The 20,071-nt window shown below is 40.9% G+C and overlaps 1 protein-coding gene across 3 annotated transcripts in view; it reads right to left on the bottom strand.

The window, feature by feature from the left end:
- Positions 1–20,071, bottom strand: part of plppr2b (phospholipid phosphatase related 2b) — a 48,322-nt gene that overhangs the window by 25,361 nt on the left and 2,890 nt on the right. For 2 of the 3 annotated variants that reach the window (XM_044347622.1, XM_044347623.1), the window contains exons 2-3: positions 18,067–18,177; positions 571–759 (exon numbers count right to left, since the gene is read on the bottom strand). In XM_044347622.1, the coding sequence (XP_044203557.1) occupies positions 571–759; positions 18,067–18,177 (300 nt within the window). Of the gene's footprint in view, positions 1–570; positions 935–18,066; positions 18,178–20,071 lie in introns of those variants that run through there. The other variant, XM_044347624.1, reaches the window with a different exon arrangement.

Below are 20,071 nucleotides of genomic sequence, written 5' to 3' on the forward strand. Positions count from 1 at the left end.
AATAAGGCAGTATTGACATCTGATTCACTGTATCAATGTGCTGCCAAGAATTCATGACCTGCAAATTGCAATCCTGTACAGATGTTTAATTATTAAAGATGCTTCAACATGCATCTGTCTCAGATGAAGGCTGTCTGCTGAAAATAACAAAACTAACTGTGCTTCTTCTTGTGCACAAATAAGGAAATCCATTTAGAGCTTCTGTTGTTTCATTCTGTTTTAATGCTGTGCAGTCTAGAAATAAGGACAGACTCTCTCTGTACACTGTAGCAATCTCTGACTGCTCTATGGAGGACAAATATAGTGCCCGTTGCCATGGTTATGGCAGAGAACGCATACACACAAACAGAGCGGTGAGACCACGAGGATACACACCTACACACCTCTCCCCTCTTTCAATCCACAAACACCACGTGTAGATGAGGAGGGACTATCAGTGTGTCGATTGTGTGCGCATGTATGTATGTGATTATCGTGTCTGTTCATGTGTCATGTGTTTTTTTACCCTGATGAGCACCTGTGGAAGGATGTTTTGTTTTTTTTTTTTTTACAAGTTGAACACAGACTCACCGTCACAGTGGGGATGGCAGTGACGAGGGAGTAGACGAGGACGGGCGGCGCCTTGCTGTTGTCCTCTGGTCCTGGGTACGGCTTGGAATAGGTTTTGTCGAAACAGAAGAAGCCCTGGATGTGCACGGGGAACGTGTCCGTGTACTCAAAGTAGTACGCCAACAAAACGGTCCCTGCCATGATGACCAGCTGGAAATAAAACATATTGGTTCCAGCTTTAGGATTGGATCCACAGGAGTAGGAGTGTAGGAGTTGGGAAAAGAAAAGACAGCCGGAAAAGGGAGAAGTGGAAAATATTGTGACGGATAAAAAAAAAAAGGAGATTTTCCCTTCACAGAGCAAAATGATGGATGCTTCCGTAATGTGTAAAATGAATCAAGTGTGCATGGAGAGATAGTGAGGGAAAAGGATGAGAGGGAGAGGGAGGGAGGGAGGGAGGTAGAGATAGAGACGGAGGGAGACAAATAAGGAGAAAGACACATAGAGAGGGGGGAAAGAGAGAGCAATGACAGAGATATGGAGCGAGAGAGAGAGAGAGAGAGAGAGATCCCTTCAGCAGTGTCAGTATGCAGAGTGGGAGGGTAAAGGAACAAATGGAGACCGATCAAAGAAAATAATGCCGTATGGGGAAAGAGAAGAAGAACAAGAACAAGGACGGGAGAGAAAGAAGGGGGTTGACACACAGATGGGGTGAATTAGAGCAGAGCGGTAAACGAAGACAAGAAGAGGCAAGAAGGAAAGCGAAAGACCTGTGAGTGGGAAGAGCAAAGGGTAGGACGAGAATTGTGTGTGTGACTCTGCATAACTTAAGTTGTTATTGTATCACACCACTATTCTGCTGTTTATAAAACCAGCTGTATGTACAACACAAGACATGAAACATAAAATATGACCTTCATATCTATTCAAAAAATAATGATATATTAGCAATTCATGAAAGATGGTTTGTGCGTGAGAGAGACAGAGCGTAAGGGAGAGCGAGGTTATGATAAACATAGAAAACATCAAAAAATAGCATGCTATTCTGCACAAATGAGACAGATGCATAAGTACCAATTATTCATTTATACTTCAGTAAACAGCACCATAACTCCTTTGCCCAGTTCTTTAAAGGAAGAAAATATGCACAACTGCTAGTAAGCTTCTCTAAATCTGTAACTGAATGTTTGTTTGCCCTGCGGGGGGAAAACGGCCTGAAACAAAAACTACAAGTTAAAAACAGAATGTGAGTTTAAACATGGAGAGCTGCTGATGAGTCTTTTCATAATCTGCAGCCTAAATGTTTGTTTAAATGAACTTGTATTGTATTTGAAGGACAAATTTATCAGTGCAAAAACATAAGGAGCCTCTACTGGCAGGCTGAGCTGGTTTATAGCTTTAGGGACGTGGAGGAAGAGGAGATACAACAGCTTTGGCCGCTGTTGGTAACAATTTGTTCTTTTACCTTAAAGGGGTTACAGTATGTAGCATTTCAAAGGTTAATAAAACATTACCACTCTAAATTACCATATCAATAATAGTTATCAGTTCTTATTCACTAAATAAACTTTAACAGTGGAGGAAGACATGCTGTTTGTTTCTCAACCACAAAAGGATTGGCTGCTAACTGATTTGTCATAACTAGACCTCAAGCAAGGAAGAGACCTCAAGGAAATGAAAGCACATCATTTGTTTGGTTGCAGTGGGATGTGTCGTCATACTTCTAACAAATCAACTTACACAACTTACATTTAGCAAAGAGGAAAACTTTCTCAAACAGAAAACCAACCAGAGGTGCCAGTTCCCGAAAACTTAAACATCATTAAGGCTGCAACTAATGATTATTAATTGATTTGTCTAAAAAATATTTAAAAAATGGTGAAAAACGTTGATCACTGTTTCCTGAGTCCTCAAATGTCTTCATTTGTCCCGACCAACAGTCCACAACCCACGATCACAGGAGATTAAAGAAACCAGACTATTAACATTTCAAAAGCTGGAATCAGAGAATTTATTCAAAAAATGCCTCAAAGCGATTAATTGGTTATCAAAATATTTGCTGATTAATATTCTGTCGATTGACTGATCGATTAACCTTCTAATCATTGTGGCTCTAAACACCATTTCATCAATCAACAAACAAATGAGTTTTAGGAAGAGGCAGATAATAATATTACAAAACAACTACAACATTTATAATAAACATAATAATAGTGCAGTGAACAGGAAACAAAAAAAGTGTTTTTATATTTGCCTCAAAACGCAGGAAACCTGGTGTTCAATTCCCAAATCAACATTTTTGCCACTGAACAAAGCTAAAGTGGTTGCGGTGGATGAGCTTAGAGAAAGACTTGGTTTTAGTTCAATCTTAATAAAGTAAATCTCACACTTAAAGTCAACGCTGACTTTTTCAACATTTATCAAGGATCACAATCTTTCCTAAACCAAATGCTCAGAGTACCAAACATGACTAAAATCATGCTTTACTATTCTGTACTAGCGGACATATTGCAAGAGCAGATTTTGCAAGGAAAACGAATAAAATACATTGTTATAAAACATTTTGCGAATAGATTGACTATGAACTTTTTGTGGCGCGGCAGATAAGTTCAATAAAAACACTTCAGCAGTGCTAGCTCTTTTAGCTAAATGGTAACACTGGCATACTAACACGCTCACCTTGACAATGCTACCATACCTGTGTTAAAGTAGGTATAACGTTTACGATGTTAGCATGCTAACATTTTCTAATCAGTACAAAACACAAAGCACATCTGAGGCTGATGGGAATATAATTAGTTTTGCAGGTATTTGACTATAAATGGAAATGTTCAACAATGTGACATTTTGACCTGATGAATGTCAACAACCACGTTTTCTGTCAATCAATCCAGTAGATGTTGAGATATTATTTTATTAAGATAAGAGAAAATGTTGACCTGCTGCTGGTACTTGAGGAAAACAATCAAAGGATCATCAAACTCGTTAGATTCATCGTCTGGGTACCATGAATATCTGCACAAACTCTCATCACATCCATCCAGTAGCTGTTGAGACGTGTCAGTCTGGATCAGAGTGGTGGACCGACATCACCATCCCTAGAGCCATGCTGCTTTCCTTGCAAGGCAGCTGGATTCACAAGATCACATGAAAATCCATCTTGTCAGGCTTCAAGTTACGAGCTTGTGTCCGAACCACCGGTGGTTCAGACCGATCAGTGTCCTGTGAGGACTCTCATGTAATCTTGTGATCTTGTGAATCCAGCTGCCTCGAAGGTAAGAAGGTGATAGACGGTGATAGACAGATGGTTCATCTAATGTTCTGCCAAGTGCCTGCCCTTTTCCAAACAGTTTCCAAGGACAACTTCTCAGATGGTTCTGTGTAACAAACCATCTGATGCATCAGGTTACCATGCCGCTAGCGTGGTTAAAAACATAATTTGGGCTGCATTATGTTTCTTCGGAACATATTGTTGCAAATTAGAAGCATATAAATGTAATTTCTATGACAGAATTGGTAGTTACATCATGTTAACCGTGTTTGCACTCTGTGCTAATTGAATTTTGATTTATTCATTTAAATTTTGATTTGAAGGGATTTGATGGAAAATCCTCTTGGTGCTTTAAAGCACTAAATAGGAAACATCAATTGTGGCAGATGGCTGAAACAAGTGACAAACCTCTGAGAAAACCTCCTTCAAGATGTTCATCCTCTTCAGCACAGTGGCAGAGTACCCACTTGGACTAATGCTACAGGCTGGGGAAGGGGAGACTCACTACATGTAACACTTCAGCTTTATTACACAGTGAAGGGTGACAATGAACACATGACAGAGAGGGTGACCTAATTCAAACTCCCATATGCTCTGCTGTCAGATCTGCTGCTCTGCAAGTTTCCCTTTCCTGTTTACTTTACAGTCAATGAAATTTGGTGGATGATAACATGTATGTTGTGCAAAATCAAACAATTGATCTGTACGTTCCCACAGCAACGTGCAAACCGAATCTAGTTCAATCCGTTTGTGGGAGATGCTGTCGTCTTTACACTGAAGGTCCCCAGTGAGGAGAGAGTCATACTGGAGGGACGATGTATTCAGTGACAACACACGCGCCCTGAGGGCCACAGAAACACACACACACGCACGTAAACATATCCACACATGCTGGTGGCACACCATACAAACACCCCGAGCTTGAAGTTTATATATAGGCCAAGAACATCAAGCAGCTCGTTCCTCCACGTTTTTCTATGTTTGTTTCCATCTACATTAGCTTTGCGTGTGTGTGTGGGTGTGTGAGTGTGAGTTTCCGTGTGAAGCATGTATGTGTGTGTGTGTGTGTGTGTGTGTGTGTGTGTGTGAGTATGTTTGTAGGCATGTGGGTGCATTCCCATGTCTCAGGTGGAACTCTGACACAGGCATGCTGTGTTGAACATTTCTCTCCATCATCCGTTCCTCTTTTCTCGCTGAACTACAGAAGGCTTGAAGGAGGGAGCGAGCGAGGGAGGGAGGTGTAGAAGTGTGGGAGGAAAAGCGTGAGGGAGGTCTACAAACACCCATCAAAGTTTAAACAAACATTTGAAGACAACTGTAGAAAAGCACGCTGGGAGATTATGCATGTCATTTTGCATCTAGTTTTGCACTACTGACACATTAAAATCTGCTGAACTTATTGACGATACCGTCTGAGTCTGAGAGCTCCGACAACCATGTACGCCAAATAATACATGAGAAGACAAGTTATAGTTGAAAGCACTTTATATTCATTCTGGGATTACATGACTAAAATACAAAAGCTCCAGTAAATGGAGTCATCTGACTTCTCATTAAAGGGTGAAGCTGGTGATTTTTCTTATTGTCAACAACTCTCATGTCAGAGCGAAACCAACGATGAACTCATCCCTCGTATGAGTACTGTGTGTGTATCCAAAGGCTGATAAATCTTATTCCTCTATGCCGTAGACCTCCATTGTTGTCCAAAAGCTATTAAAAACATGTCAGTGAGCCACACCGCTGCACTGGGTGACATGTTCCTTTGTCCTGAAGACAATGGCTACGGTAGTTTGTTTAGAAACGGCTCCAAAGAGTAATAACAGCGATCACATTCAGTCTCAGGAGAGCATTGTGAGGCACATGCAATTGTGCTTGCACGGGAGCGCGGTTCCATTTATAGCTTGTTGTGACACGTATCACAAACTCTTGACTCGTAATTACTCAAAGAATCTCAGTAGAAAGTCAAGAGGTTGTGATATGCAGCACAACAAGCTAATGAAGCTCTGTAAACGGAAGCACGCCTTACACGAAACTGCTCTCCTGAGACTGAAAATGTGATCGCCGTCATTGGTCTTTGGAGCCGTTTCTAAACAAACTACAGAGCCCAAACTTTTCCTAATGAAGGAACATGTCACCCACTGCAACGGTGTGACTCATTGACATGTTTTTAATAGTTTTTGGACCACAATGGAGGACTACAGCAGGAATAAGATATATCAGGCTTTGGATACACACACAATACTTGTAAGTAGGATCAGTTCATTGTTGGTTTGATTCTGCACATGAGATTTGTTCACAATAAGAAAAATCTCCAGCCTTACCCTTTAACACAAATGTTAAATATAACCTCCCTGTTGAATACATTTAGAGCTCATATATGTCATTTTATCTCCCTTCCCTCCCACATGAACACATAACCGTCCATTTTCCTGTATGAAGTGCAACCACATTCAATTTCTCTAAATATTCACAAAGGTCAGGGGTCAAAGTGGGCTGGAACGATCTGGAACGGCGTTCTGGCGCCTTCAGTTGATAAGTAAATAAATCTGTTTGGCAGTTTCATACATAATAATGTCAAGCAAGTTCATTTTTCATGTGCTGCAGCCTGGTGTTCCTTCCGGCTGATGCCATCAAGATATTCACTCAACAAATCAGAAAGTACAAATCAATTTGGGAGTTATTTTGAGGTGAGTCATTTTTCCCCCCGCTGCACCACTACACCAGATCTTTCCAGGGTTCCTCCACCTGCCAGATCCCACTTTAACCCCTGATAAAGGTCAAAGCAACTTCAAGTTGATGCTTTCTAATTAGCACCGAGGCACATCCCTCAAAGGTCACCTTGGGGATATTAATCTGCATACAAATATGGCAAATACAATATGAAACTACTGACAAATTTACAGGCATCACATGGCAGCTACCTTAAGGTGTTTGTCATTGTAGATGTCAGAGGAGGTTCTCTGCAGATAACTCTCGGTCACAGTCGGTGCAAATCAAGCTCTGGTTCATTGTCCCTAAAAGACCCTGCTCTTACACCTCATAAATTACATATGAAGTCCAGCAATAAGTGATTTTGGGTGATAATATCGAGCTGGATTTCCAACATTCTTCTTCACTAAGGCCTCAGCCTCAGTCTGTCACCTGTCACCTCCACTCAGAGGTCTGTTCACTTTGTTCGTCCACATGTCAACGCCTGACTCTTTCCCTTTTTTTCCTCAATATTGTTCAGACCTCAAATGGACATCTGTTCCCTTCAAACTGTAAAAGCAAATGAAAATGTTTGGTTTTTTATGGATGATGTACTTGTAGGAGAAACATATCAAAGCACTGTGGTCTGACTCTAATGCTTGTTGTACTTGTCTCTGAGTGATCTTTTGGGATATCTGACTTGCAGAGAGGGTTTGAAATAAATGACCAACGGTAACAAATCACCACATCTAATTAAACATCTGATTAATAAAACCAGCATCAGAGTAATCAAATGGCTGATGTGATTGGTTGCTGGTACTGCTGATTCAACTGAGACACCTCAGTCTGAAGCTCTGTGCAACTTTTAACCATTGTCTGCATATTGTTTCATTCTCCAGTCTACATACATGTAGACGAGCAGCTCCGGCTCTCAACATCGACAATATAAAATCATTGGCAGCTGCTTCCGGCACACAAACCCACACAAGGCCATCGTACGCTGCCTAACAAGCCTGGGCTGATTGACTATCATATCTACTATTAAAGAGGTTTCTAGTCTATATCACATTCATTTTTCCTCAAGTCTGCAGCTTCCCAACACAAGATGCTGGAGAGACAAACAAGACTGGTCTCTTAAATAAAGACCTGGATCCCCAAACACTTTGTCAAGAGGCCAAATAGAGGAGTCCAGACTTTCATTTTATCCCGTATCAAAGGTTCAAAGGCAACAGTTTAATCGAGTTTTCAAAGTAATTTTGGACTTTTGGAAGTTTGTTGTCATCTCTGAATGTGAAATTGATCAGTTTAGTTCAGTAGTTCAGTGATGTGAGCAATAAATCCGGAGCGGCAGTTCTTGTGAAATGAAAAAAAAAAAAAAAAAGGCTGTATTTATTATTTTCTCATTATTTTATTATCACAGAAGACTTTGCCTCTCAGCTTTCTCTCTCTCTCTCTCTGTTTCATCTCAAAAGATTTGGCAGTTTGAGATTAAACTCACAGAGAATGTCACCAACCCCGTCTATATCCCCATCTTTCAACAAATCACATACTTTTATCTTTCCCACTTTGAGATCAGTGCTACACCAGGCCGACGATGAAGACAAATGGCTTCTGCCCACATGTTTGTTTGACAAAAATGAATCTTTAGAAGTACTTTCAAGAATGAAGAAAAGAAAGCTAGTGCACTAGAAACACAACAGTGTACAATGAGGTTTCAAAGGCTCATGCATCACAAACTCCCACTTAAACCTACAGAGCCTTGTAAACATCCAACTGAAGGATGAATAAGACACAATTATTGTTGTTTCATATTTCTCTCTGGGTGACAGTGACTGTAATAGTACACAGTCTGTATAATGTTTGAGGTCTTACTCAACTTAACTGCACCTTTTCCAGATTCAGATCCTGCTTATATCACAGCGTAGGTAGGAATAGGTGTTTTTTTTTAATGAATGACAAATGAGGGATTAGACTGTTAATGCAGTGAAACCCAACTTAATTTAACCACTAAGACCTGTCAGCATAAATTTAGCCACAAGATGAAACCAGAGTTTATAAAATAAGGAAGATTTAAGAAGATGACCCTTTTTTCTGGCTGACCCAGTAAACTAAAAGGACTTATCAGGCTGTGTAATTACAGCTTAATGCTCATACCTCTGAACTTCAAAAGGGAGCGAAAGCAAGGAAATCAAAGAGACTAATATGGCACTGATGTGACAGAAACAGAGGAAAATCTCCTGCTCTTAAAAGCCCTTTAACTCGAAATGGGAAAAATAAAATGTGACAATAGTAATGTGTTATGTAGGGAAAAAAAGGGGGCGGTGGGAAGAGATGTGGGCATCGCTAATGTCTCCTGGGGCAAAAACTGTGAACTTGCACATAAGTGGTGTGTGTCTACCCTTGGCCTGCGAGGAGCGGCCAGATGGCAGAAAAGTCAACTGATAAAGTCAAACATGTTTACGGAAGGGTGAGAATGTGCGGACGGAGGCTGGTGTCGAGATGACAGCACCCCCCGCAGAGAGAAAAACGAATGTCACAGCGCTCAGGATGAACTGGAGACATGCTGCTTTATCTTAGCTGTCTAAATATCTGCTGCATTTTTAGGAGGAGTGGAAGTTATAGTATCAATGAGTTCTAACGAGCGTGCAGGAAGATGAGCAGCGTGTCCTCTTTTAGACTTCGGTGAGTGTGGCGTGTCACTGCACACATCACATAAACCTATATTTTACCTTCCTAGTAGTTAGTTTTTATTTCCATGTCATGTCATGTCATGTAATGGGATTACAAGACACCCTTATAAATAAAAATATATATAACATGCATCTTCTGGTAACACATATACAAAACCCCCAAAAACATCAGTTATAAGATCATTTCTTCTGTATGCTTTCAAATATTCTGTGACAAATTTCACATAAATAGTACACTGAATAGCAGAAGAAAGTTTATTATTATAAAGGGGTTTTAATTCTCATTTCTCCATGTAATTGGCTAATTTAAAGTCTCAAAAATGAGTTTTCTTCTTGTTCCTTCAATTGGATGTTTGAGCTTCGCTGTGCAGAATGATGTATGTGCAGAGTTTGTTTTCATATTCATCACCTAAACTCTGATGTTTAAGAGGCAGACCGATGAGCATGATTTGATTTGTGACATCACAACCAATATGCAGCTTACACAAGTCTCAGTCTTTACGCATCATCCGTATTTACAAAATCCATTTCTAAAAAGATTCGTCTCACTAAACAAAGCGAGTAAAGAGACCAGTAGAAATCAAAATTCATATTGCGTAAAATTCATTTTCTATATTATTGTTATGACACAGCACTTCTCTTGCTTCAGGCTGACAAACTGTCCACTTTCAACATTGATTGATAAAATACCAGAACTCAACTGGGGACATAAAGATTCTTAGATAATATGACATCGTTCAACATAATTCTCCGTAGCATATTGTACTAAACGTACATCTGTTTTTAAAGTGTGCTCATGAATACATTATATACTACTTGAACGTACACATAAAATGCATCTATCACCTTTACTCACAACAAAACATGAAATAAACACCTGTAAGCAGAAACCTGGCAGCAGCAGCAGCAGCAAGGCTTTTATATTATTGTCAGGTTGGTTTCAGGTGGTTCGACAGTGTTACTCCCCTCAGTCTTCAGCAAACAAGGCTCCCCAAATTAGCATGAGATGAGGCTGAAACACCTCGCGCTTTTTTTGTGTGTGTGTGATTTGGTTCCCTGATGAGTTCACTTAATCACTTGGTCATGTGATTAGACCCGGTGAATATTTCACAGCAGCTGAGGTTTCATCTCTCTGATTTTCAGCAGTTGATTAAAAAAAAAAACACACAAGGTCTGATTTTTAGACCACAAACACACACAGGAACAAAATCATACACACACCACCCCATAACAAACATACTCATCTGCATAAATCTCATAGAAATGTTATAGAGAGAAAAAAAAAAAGCCAAAATACTCAGTGAGACATGTGATAGTGAACAAGCAAACGAATGGGCTTGACTGCCTCCTGGTGTCACTGGATCGTATTACAACACATTGAACAAGACAAGTGCAAGATAGATGAGCTGACTGATAGAAAACAGTGGACAAGCCAGAGGGACAGAGTCTTAAAGAGAGGACGGGGAGCAGTAGAGGGAAAGTGGTGGAAGATAAACAGACGGATAAAACATTTAATGAGACATTAGGATATCACAAAATGTGCCGGGGCAAAGCTGAGCGTGCCACTGGGAAATAAAAACTGAGGGAGGCAGCAGAGAGAAGAGAAAACAAAAAGGGGAGAGAGAGGAGGCGTAGGGGAGTAAATGAGGATATATGAGAGTAGAAGAGGGTGAAGTGGAAGGAAAAGTAAAATACAAAGAGGGAACAAGGGAAAAGGAAGAGGTTCAAAGCAGGCATTCATCTTTTCCAGATTTTCCCTCGCTCTCCTCCTCTACGTCTATTCTTCATCTGATTACTGGGTGTATTTTACCACCATGCCTTGTTGACTCTTTCCTCAATCATTTTTAAACCCACACCCTTTTTTTTGCTTTATTTCCTCCCATGTCTCTCAATCATCCTTTCTGTCAAGAGTCTGTACATCAGCTCTGCACCTCCAGCTTCACTCCCTCACTCCCATTCTTCCTTCCTCTTCCTCCTTTCTCCTTCTGTCTATAACAGAGTGACACATGCAGAGTTTGCTTGTGCCAGTGGACTGTGCGGGTGAATATAACACATTGAAATGTACACTGCTACACACCAAAGAACAATCTCATAATTTTTTACAAAATCACCAGTCCTCAAGTGCACATGCCCCCGCATCTTGCAAACAGGGAAGAATAAAAGCAGATGAAGGCTCAAACAAACAAGCTTGTTCCATGGATAAAACCCTACAGCGCAATTAAGTTGTTTTTTTTTTTTATCCCAAAGCTCTCTATTTAAATATATAAACACAATAAATACGTATTAATTTTTAAAACAAACTACTGTGTGATATAAATTCCTTTTGACTAATAAAGATCTTTTTAATGTCACTTCATGGAAGCAAAGGAAATAATTTCAGTTTGACTTTGATGCAATCTGTCCTTGAGCCAGAACGAGTGCCAGTTTCATAAATTGTAATGAATCTTGATTTCGGAATTAGACTCTTTAAGCATTTAGCTGACCTCATTCAGAGCAACATGCAGCATGGGCAGCAGCGAGAATCAGTACGCATTTCTGAATCCTATAATTGCATGTAGCTCTGGAAGCCGCAAAAGCGAGAGACAGAATATATTACACGAGCAATCAAGCAGGGATCTTATATTTCTATTTCTGATAAGATAAAGTAGCCTCAGTGCTGCAGCTGAGATAATCTACTCTACTCAATATACAGCAATGATATGAACCTATATTGTGATATACGGGGGTCTCTCATCCCTGCCTACCTAAAGTGATAAGAGGTGGGAAGCAGCCAGCTAACAAGTGTTTCAAACATCCACCCAGAGTGCACAGAAATCCCAGCACAGCAGACAGGCGGGCAGGTGCTATTCATGGAGTCTGAGAGATAATGAGGGGAAAACTAGGGGAGAATAATGTGACAATGAGCTGTTACTGTGTCTTTGTGGTGGTGTGTGTGTGTGTGTGTGTGTGTGTGTGTGTGTGTGTGTGTGTGTGTGTGTACTGAAGAAGGAAGGGACACAAAAAGAATTTGTGTGAGCATTTTTATAAAATGAGCATGAAAACTAACACCAAAGAATGAATCTATAAGATATTCCATTTTTTTTCTCTCATACCATCTCTGTCTCTCTTATGTGGGAATAAGAGATGTTAATGGTGTATAAAATGCCAATAAAGAGGTTAGAGAGCAAAGTTAATCATTTGTAGAGTATAGTCTACTTTAGTCTGGTCTAACATAGGATTGGTGCAAGTATGAAAAAGAACACTAATAGAGTAGTTTATTAAGCATATTTGGTGCTTAGATATGGAGAAACTGTGAGTACAGTACAGTTTGGTTGGGAGGTCTCGGTCTTGGCACAAGTCAAGCTGTGTGGAACAAAACATCTTTAGAAAAAAGTAAACAGAAACAACAAATTGCCTGGAGGTAGACGATGTACTGAGGCAGCGTCAAACCCAGCAGGGAATATGAACGTACATGCAGAGAGGAAGATGCTTTGTTGTAAAGAACTGTGGGCCTGATGCATTTAGGAGGCTATTCATTACTGGAGCTACCTATGCAGCGCTGCCTAGTTCACACCAAAACCAAAACGGTGAAAGATGCCAGAGGACCTCCGTGTTCAGACAACAACATATATCCTGTCAAAACTCAGGGTAACTGCTTCCTGATATTGATGCACTTGGCAGCAAAAACCAGGCACTGAAGAGCCTATGATCAGCAACAAGACAGATGAAACAAAATGCAAGTTTACTCAGTAACCTTCAGGAAGAAATACTGTAAGATTTATGTATCACTAATCATGCCAAACACATTCTGTAGGAAATGTATGTGTTTTTTGCTGCACGCAGTCACAGGGAGATGGTCAGTCATAGTGAAACTCAACGTGCTACACTATCAATAACACAGAACACACAACATAAAGAAAATAATATTAATAATAATAATAAGAGTTAAGATGAAAAACCATTGCTGAATAGAAAGGTTTTTAAAAGAGACGAGGGTCTGTGCTGCCCTCAGATGGTTAGGAAGGCTGTTCCACGAGCGTGGTGCAGCAGAGCAGAAGGCTCAATCCCTGGTGCGGAGCTTAGTGCTGCTGGGGGCCCGGAGGAGCAAGCTGCTGGTAGATCTGAGGGTGTGGGTGGAGGTTTGTGGTGCGATCAGTTCCTGTAGGTAGGGAAGAACAAATCCGTTGATGGATTTTTATGCGAGTAGCAGGACTTTGTAGTCAATCCTAAAGGAGACAGGGGAGTGAGTGTTCTGAAAACAGAACTGGTGTCACGCCCTGGGACACACTGGATGCGTGAGCGGCACGTGCACGTGTGTGTGTGTGTCGCTGAACTGCTGCGTCTCTCACGCTTCGTGCAACGTCCACACTGGAAGCGTGTCTGCTGCGGCGCTGCAGCCATATCTTTCAATATGTAATTTGTCGGAGCCACCCAAAACTGTGAAAAATTACAGCTGCAAAAATAATATGGTCTGAGTGAAAATGACTGGGTAGTTAAAGTTAGGTGGCCTTCATCACCATGGTTACAATAATAACCACTTGGTTGCACTGAGGGAACGTTTGTAGTCATGGTTGAAAGTAAACAACTTTGACTGCCAGGAGAAAACGGGAAACGAACAGTCGGCTCATCAACCCATCTGACCACCGAAACGTTCTGCTTCTGCAGATTTTATGGCTCCTAAAGAACGTCACACTACTGACTAGTATAGTACGGTATTACATGTATATATAAACAGAGAAACATGAAGCAAAATGAGAGAAATATTACTGAGGAGGCAGAAATGACTGAGTTTGCACAAATCGGGGTATTTACAGGAAGCTGGGGAATGAAAGATGCAAGCAAGCATGGACCAACAGCTCAGAGACAGCATAAGCCATAGACCTGAAATATGATGTGGTCCAATGCTCAGGAGTCTGTTTACTTTACAAAACTCTCCTGTGTGCCACAGGAGGATGCAGCCACAAGGCATGTGGATGGAGCGAAGAAGGAAGAAGCTCTGTTACTCTGAGCTGGCAGTCGAGGCTGAACAGCAAAGCTGGAGAGCCAGGACACATTCTGCGAAGGCTGGGTGCCATGAATTTGTAGCTACAGTACATCCACTCTCAGTTAACACTAATGATTATCATATCTTACTATAATTACAACTAATACCACACTACTATTCACTGGCTACAAGTTGTATGCTCAGTGAGATCCACTCAAAGAATCCACTTGTAGTCCCTCTGAGCTCACCTTCAGGACAGATTTTCACAGTAGTTCTGCTTGGCCTAGATCACATCGACTTACAACCCTCCTCCCACCCACCAGCATCTAAAGCAAGTCAGGAATCAGTTGTATCAAAATGACTTTTTAAAGAGGGCCCTTTGAAGCAGTGCCTCTGTTAGGCCTCGGACCAGTCTCTTGTGTGGCTTCGCGGCGTGACAGATGTGTCGGCAGCAGTGTGGAGCTAAGAAGACTTGAGAGAGGAGTAAAAGACAGAGAGTGCAACAGAGAGAAGCACAACTCATCTGCTTTCCATTACGTTATTTTCCTCCCATGCTACTAAAAGTGAAATTGTGTATAATCTTCCCCGATTAGTCCAGTTCTCACAATTTAAAAGAAGAAGGAAACGGGATGAGAAATAATGACTATGAGAGAAAAGAGATGAAGAGATGGAGGAAGTATGGAAAGTGTGAACCGAGAGAAAGAGAGACATAGTAATCAAAGTTAGCTACAAGCCTTGAGACAAGAGGCGATGAACTGACAGTGAGACTGACTGAGAGAGAGGAGAAAGGCCATCTTCATACAGATAAACTGATAAAGAGGAAGAGCAGACAGAGAGCGGCAGACAGAGAGCGAGATAGTGAGAAGAAGAGGGAAAGAGAGAGGGAATCAGCAACAACATCACAAGAGTAGAAGAGGAATAAGACTCTGCTTTTGAATTAAAACAGAAACGGGTAATGAGATGGTAATGTAACAACAAAGGAGTGAGTGCCCTCCGGGGGGAGCTATGCTACAGCAAGCTGCTCCAATATGAACACAGCAGATGGGGGAATTGAATTTAAAAATGCCCTTTATTAAACTACTGAAATGCACACATATTCATTCAGGTGCATATAAAGCGATTAAAGTCAAGCCAGATTCATATCTTTCCACCTCTGGCTGTGTGAGAGCAAATAAAAACAGTAGAGGCAACCCTCGAGAGAGAGAGAGAGAGGGGCAATTAAAGGAACAATATGTCATTTCTGGCGCTAGGGGGCTTCTCCATCACAACAATAACAAGAGAAACAATTTGATGATGTCGCAGAGTAGCGTGGGATCATGGGAGTTGTTGTCTTCATTGTTAAACAACCACCATTGCAGTCAGCTTCTCCCGGTTAGGATTACTTCAGTGTTCATTGTTCATGAGGTTTTTACCGGCGGCCGAATTCTCCGCAGAGAAACGGACTCAGTGATTAAAACTGGTAAAAACAGCAAATAAAGCAGTTTCACATTAAAAATCAGTGTTTCTCTGAGGCTGTTCGGCGGACAGAGGACGTCCAGGAGGGATTGTTTGTGAGCCAAATAGCTGCTAACGTTTGCTCAGCTTGTTTCTCTGATAACTTCAGACGTCCGATGACTAAAGTCCTTCATCAGGTTAAAATATATACTTAACAACGAGCAAGATCTAAAAAGGTTTATCATGAAAACACGGCTTAAAACAACAACCACAACGCCGATGTTTACTCTTTGGTAGAGGAGGTACGACAACGCTGACAGGTGACCAAATGAAACGGACCATTACCTTGATTCAAATATGGATTTCTCTTGGTCTGAAAATTGTTGGAAACATTTGGGTGGTCAAGTCGTTTTCAGACATTTTAGTTACATATTATAGCTTATATTGCATGTAACACCCTTTCTCCAAGCATGAAGATGTCTGCGATATGAGGTGAACATGAGGACAAGGTTCACTGAGGCCCTGAGAAGGAGCAAAAAGATGAAGGGATGGATGGAGAAGAAGAAAATGAAGAAATGAAACATGAAGCTGGAGAGAAGCGCTGAGGAGAGAAGAGGAGAGTGGAGGTCTTTGCAATGGCAGACACGCTTTTGAGTGGGAGGTGGAGATGAAGCTTCACAAGTAAAGAGGAATAATGGAGAGATCCATCGTGCAAAAGATGTAATTACTCAAGGGAATGAATGCTGGAGAGGAGTGATGCACAGGATCTGTATAAAAAGAGTGACTGGGCAGTACTCAAGAGACCGTCAAAGGGAATACTGGAGGAGGGGAGGAGCACTACTGACAGATAAGCCTGCAGATATTATAGACGCACTATGAAAAAATTGGAAAGCTGGAAAATCATCATAACAAGTCCTCAAGAGGATGCCGAGAACGAGCCAATACCAAAGCACAATGCAAGAAAATAAAAGCAAGCTTAAGACCGTGCGCGCGTGAAACCTGCAGGGACTGTGGGATTTTTGCGCTATAAAGAGATGCAGCGGTAACAGAGGTGTGTTGGGGGACATTGTTATGTAGAAAGAGGGCAGGATTCATGTGTTGGATGCGGCACAAAAGAGCAGATGAAACAGCTATAGTATGATCTCAAGAGGATGTTGTGAATGAGTGAACCAGTACAATGAAAGAGAAGAAGAGCAAGGTTGAAGAAAATCCTCCAGGAGATTCAGTTAAAGAGATTGGATGCTGTTGCAGGGGCACTAAAGAAAGATGGCACTTGGTAAATTTAGTTTACACTAGAAACTTTTTTGAAAAAAGCGCAACTTTTCACAAGATCTGTGTTAAGAGAAAAAAAACAAAACCACATCCATATCTATCTTCAGCTCTCTTGTTTGCCTGTTAGCTGTATCTACTATTACAAAACTTGAACTTTTGACTTATCCAGTCAACTTTCCACAGCACTGTTTGACTTGACAATTACTACCAACCTTAAATTTTAATATTTGAACCGAAATAAGATCATACTGTTAAGCTGAATTCAAAAGCAAAGACTGAATGTTAATGCTACAAAAAATAAGAAAAAAACTGCTCGTTCAGCTCATTCAGACATCGTTGCTGTAGCTCAGAGGACCTGCGGGCTTCAAGCACGTTAGCGGTGGCACGGGCTAATTGGGTTTCCGTTCTTAATTAGGCCAATTAATTAGGAAATGCAGCTGAGGACATGAGCGCTCCACCAGGTCATTTACGGATTACACGGCGAGAAGAAGAGTCGTGGGAAGAGTGCGGGGAGCGGAGGAAAGGAATCAAGGAGCTTATGAGCAAAAAGGTCACTGGAGAGGGCCTCGGTTGAGAGAATACCTCAGCACATCCCCTCATCCTCCTGCTGAATCTTATCACTAGGTGATGCATGAACTGAGGGTAATTACCCAATTGTGACAATTTAATCAAAGCAATCACTTCTTTTGGGAGTCAGTGAATTGAAAACAAAGCCTGCTAATTCATGCAATTTCCCAACTGACACTCATTGTTGCTAATCTGCCATGAGAAACATGTGAAATGATAGAAGAAGAAGAGATGTGAAATGAGAGAGAACATTCATATGCTAAAGACTGTAAGATGTGCATTCATTTATCCATCAGGTTGCTCTGTGTGACTCCAACTTCCAACACTTCCAGAGCCCTCGAGGTACAAACGCCGACCTCTTCATTTCTACCCATGTTCATACATAACCATGCAGCATTTACACAGCGACTACAGGCCACGATATCAGCACATGACAGCTTAAGATTGTAGACTTTAGAATAGAATCAGGATATTTTAGTCCAAATATCGCCTTCAGTTATAGGCTCAACAAACATCTTTCAACACAACTTTCAACGTTCAGGTTTGATCAGACTCTAATTTTCAGATGTGAGTCAAACCTGATGAAGACAAAGTGATCCCCTCATGCTGTCTATATTTATCTTAACACTCACCTCCACAAAGAGGAAGCAGGGCACGATGTAGGTACTGGTCTTCTGCTGGCCTCTGTCTCCAGGAAAGCTCCTCATCTCCCTCCTCTGCGCCGACAGCCGACTGTCGATCATCTGTAGGGTCAAAGGTCATCATAAAGCTTCAGTGTACTTGATTTATTCCGTTTGTGTCAAATAAATTGTGTCTGGGGTAGAGTTACCACACAGTAAGAAGAGGAACTACTTCATATTTTGCAGAAGCTACAAGTGTAAACGGTGAACATACGATAACAAAAACATGTAAAGATGAAGCACATGTGGATCAGTGTTTAAATGGATGATATCAAGGTGTAACAGTAACTGAAATTCAGGCAATTTAGATGATATGAACCTTGTTCTGAACTTTAAACTCATCCCAAGTCAACCTGTAAATTTGTCCGGGGATAATAGATAGGGAAGAGATCTGACTGGCACCTCAATTTAGTCTTTTTGTTAGTGTTCAACTTTGAGACTATAATGAGTCACCAAACAGCCCTTTGAGTTCCAGGCGATACAAGCGTGTAAATAGTAGTCTATTTATATTCAGTTCCTGCATGGCTTAGAGTAAATCTTAGGGTGTGCATTTCACACTCTGTAGAGTCTCAGCAAAGAGGCAAATAACAAAACATGGAATCATTTGTTTTTCACTGGAAAGTTTTGAATATTTGTCTCAAAATGTGCAACGTACTAGCCAGACAACATGAAGTAAAACCTCTGCCTGTTTTTACCTCCATCTATTTCATTGGTGTTGTTTGTATCTTTTAGGTGCAGCAGGGCAGAGATGCAACACAGCTGTGTGTAGGAATCACATTCATATTTGATGAATTGGCTGCATGTGATTTACATCCAGGAACAGCATTCAGGTTTAAATATTACGTTCAGTTTAACAAAGCAGACCTACGTTTCATGTTTTATTCATCAAACATGATCATGTTTTTTTTTTCTAACCTTAACCAGATGTTTTAGTCACCTACACTTAACCATACCTCAACGATGCCATACGGCCATGCATATACATGGTAGGGATAAATAATTAAAAAAAAACATTGGCACTGAATATCCAAAAGCATATTTGAACAAAGGTTTTGCAGAAACATCCATCATCAGCATTCTGTCTTGTGATAGCCTTGTATTTCCCATCTGAGAGAGAATCAGACAGATAATCATGTCTGAGCACAAACAGAATCCTTTTACTATCCATCATGTGCAAGAAAACACCTATTTTTATACAAATGCACGCACCTATACTGATACATGCAGACATACTCAGTTATACATATGCACAGATGCCCACAAAGATGAAAAATACTACACACATACACACACACAGCAGTATGGGTAGGCAATCAAAAGAATTGGGGGAGAAATGAGGTTGAAAGGAGGAGAAGTAGAGTGGAAACAGAGGAGCAATGATCAAAAACAAAAGCCTGACAGAGATAAGAGAGAGACAACGTCATGATGCAGACGTTTGGAGACTCTTCAGAAGTAAGATGGGTGGAGTGGAAGCCAGCAGACTCAGCACTGGGAAATAATAGCGATTGGGGATAGCAGGTAGAAGTTGAGGAAAAAACAGCTCCGGTCCCCAAAGTAAGCATATGACAGACATGACTGAGGAAATTTTGGTGGATAAAAAAAGGACAAAGCCAACTTTTGAGGTATTAAACATGCCAACATGCAAAGGCCAGTGTGCTTTTTTTTATGTTTTAGGCAATCTCAAAAGTCATTTCACCCTACAAGGATTTAGGTTTGAGTTCCATGTTATTTGAATCAAACAGCAAACGCAGTTCTCCCAAGAACTGTGAACTTTGAAATCCTGATTTTATCAATCGTAAAGCAAATGCCCCCAGCGATATTTCAGAATTCAATATATTTTATTCATTCAAACACCAATTTGTTCTCTCAGATATCGGGCTTATTCCTTAATCTCCTTGACGGCGATTATCTCACTGACTTTACGGCTGAAGGCGCTCACTTTATTTGAAGTGATTTG

This window comes from Thunnus albacares, chromosome 3 (assembly GCF_914725855.1).
Source record: "Thunnus albacares chromosome 3, fThuAlb1.1, whole genome shotgun sequence".
Taxonomy (NCBI): Eukaryota; Metazoa; Chordata; class Actinopteri; order Scombriformes; family Scombridae; genus Thunnus; species Thunnus albacares.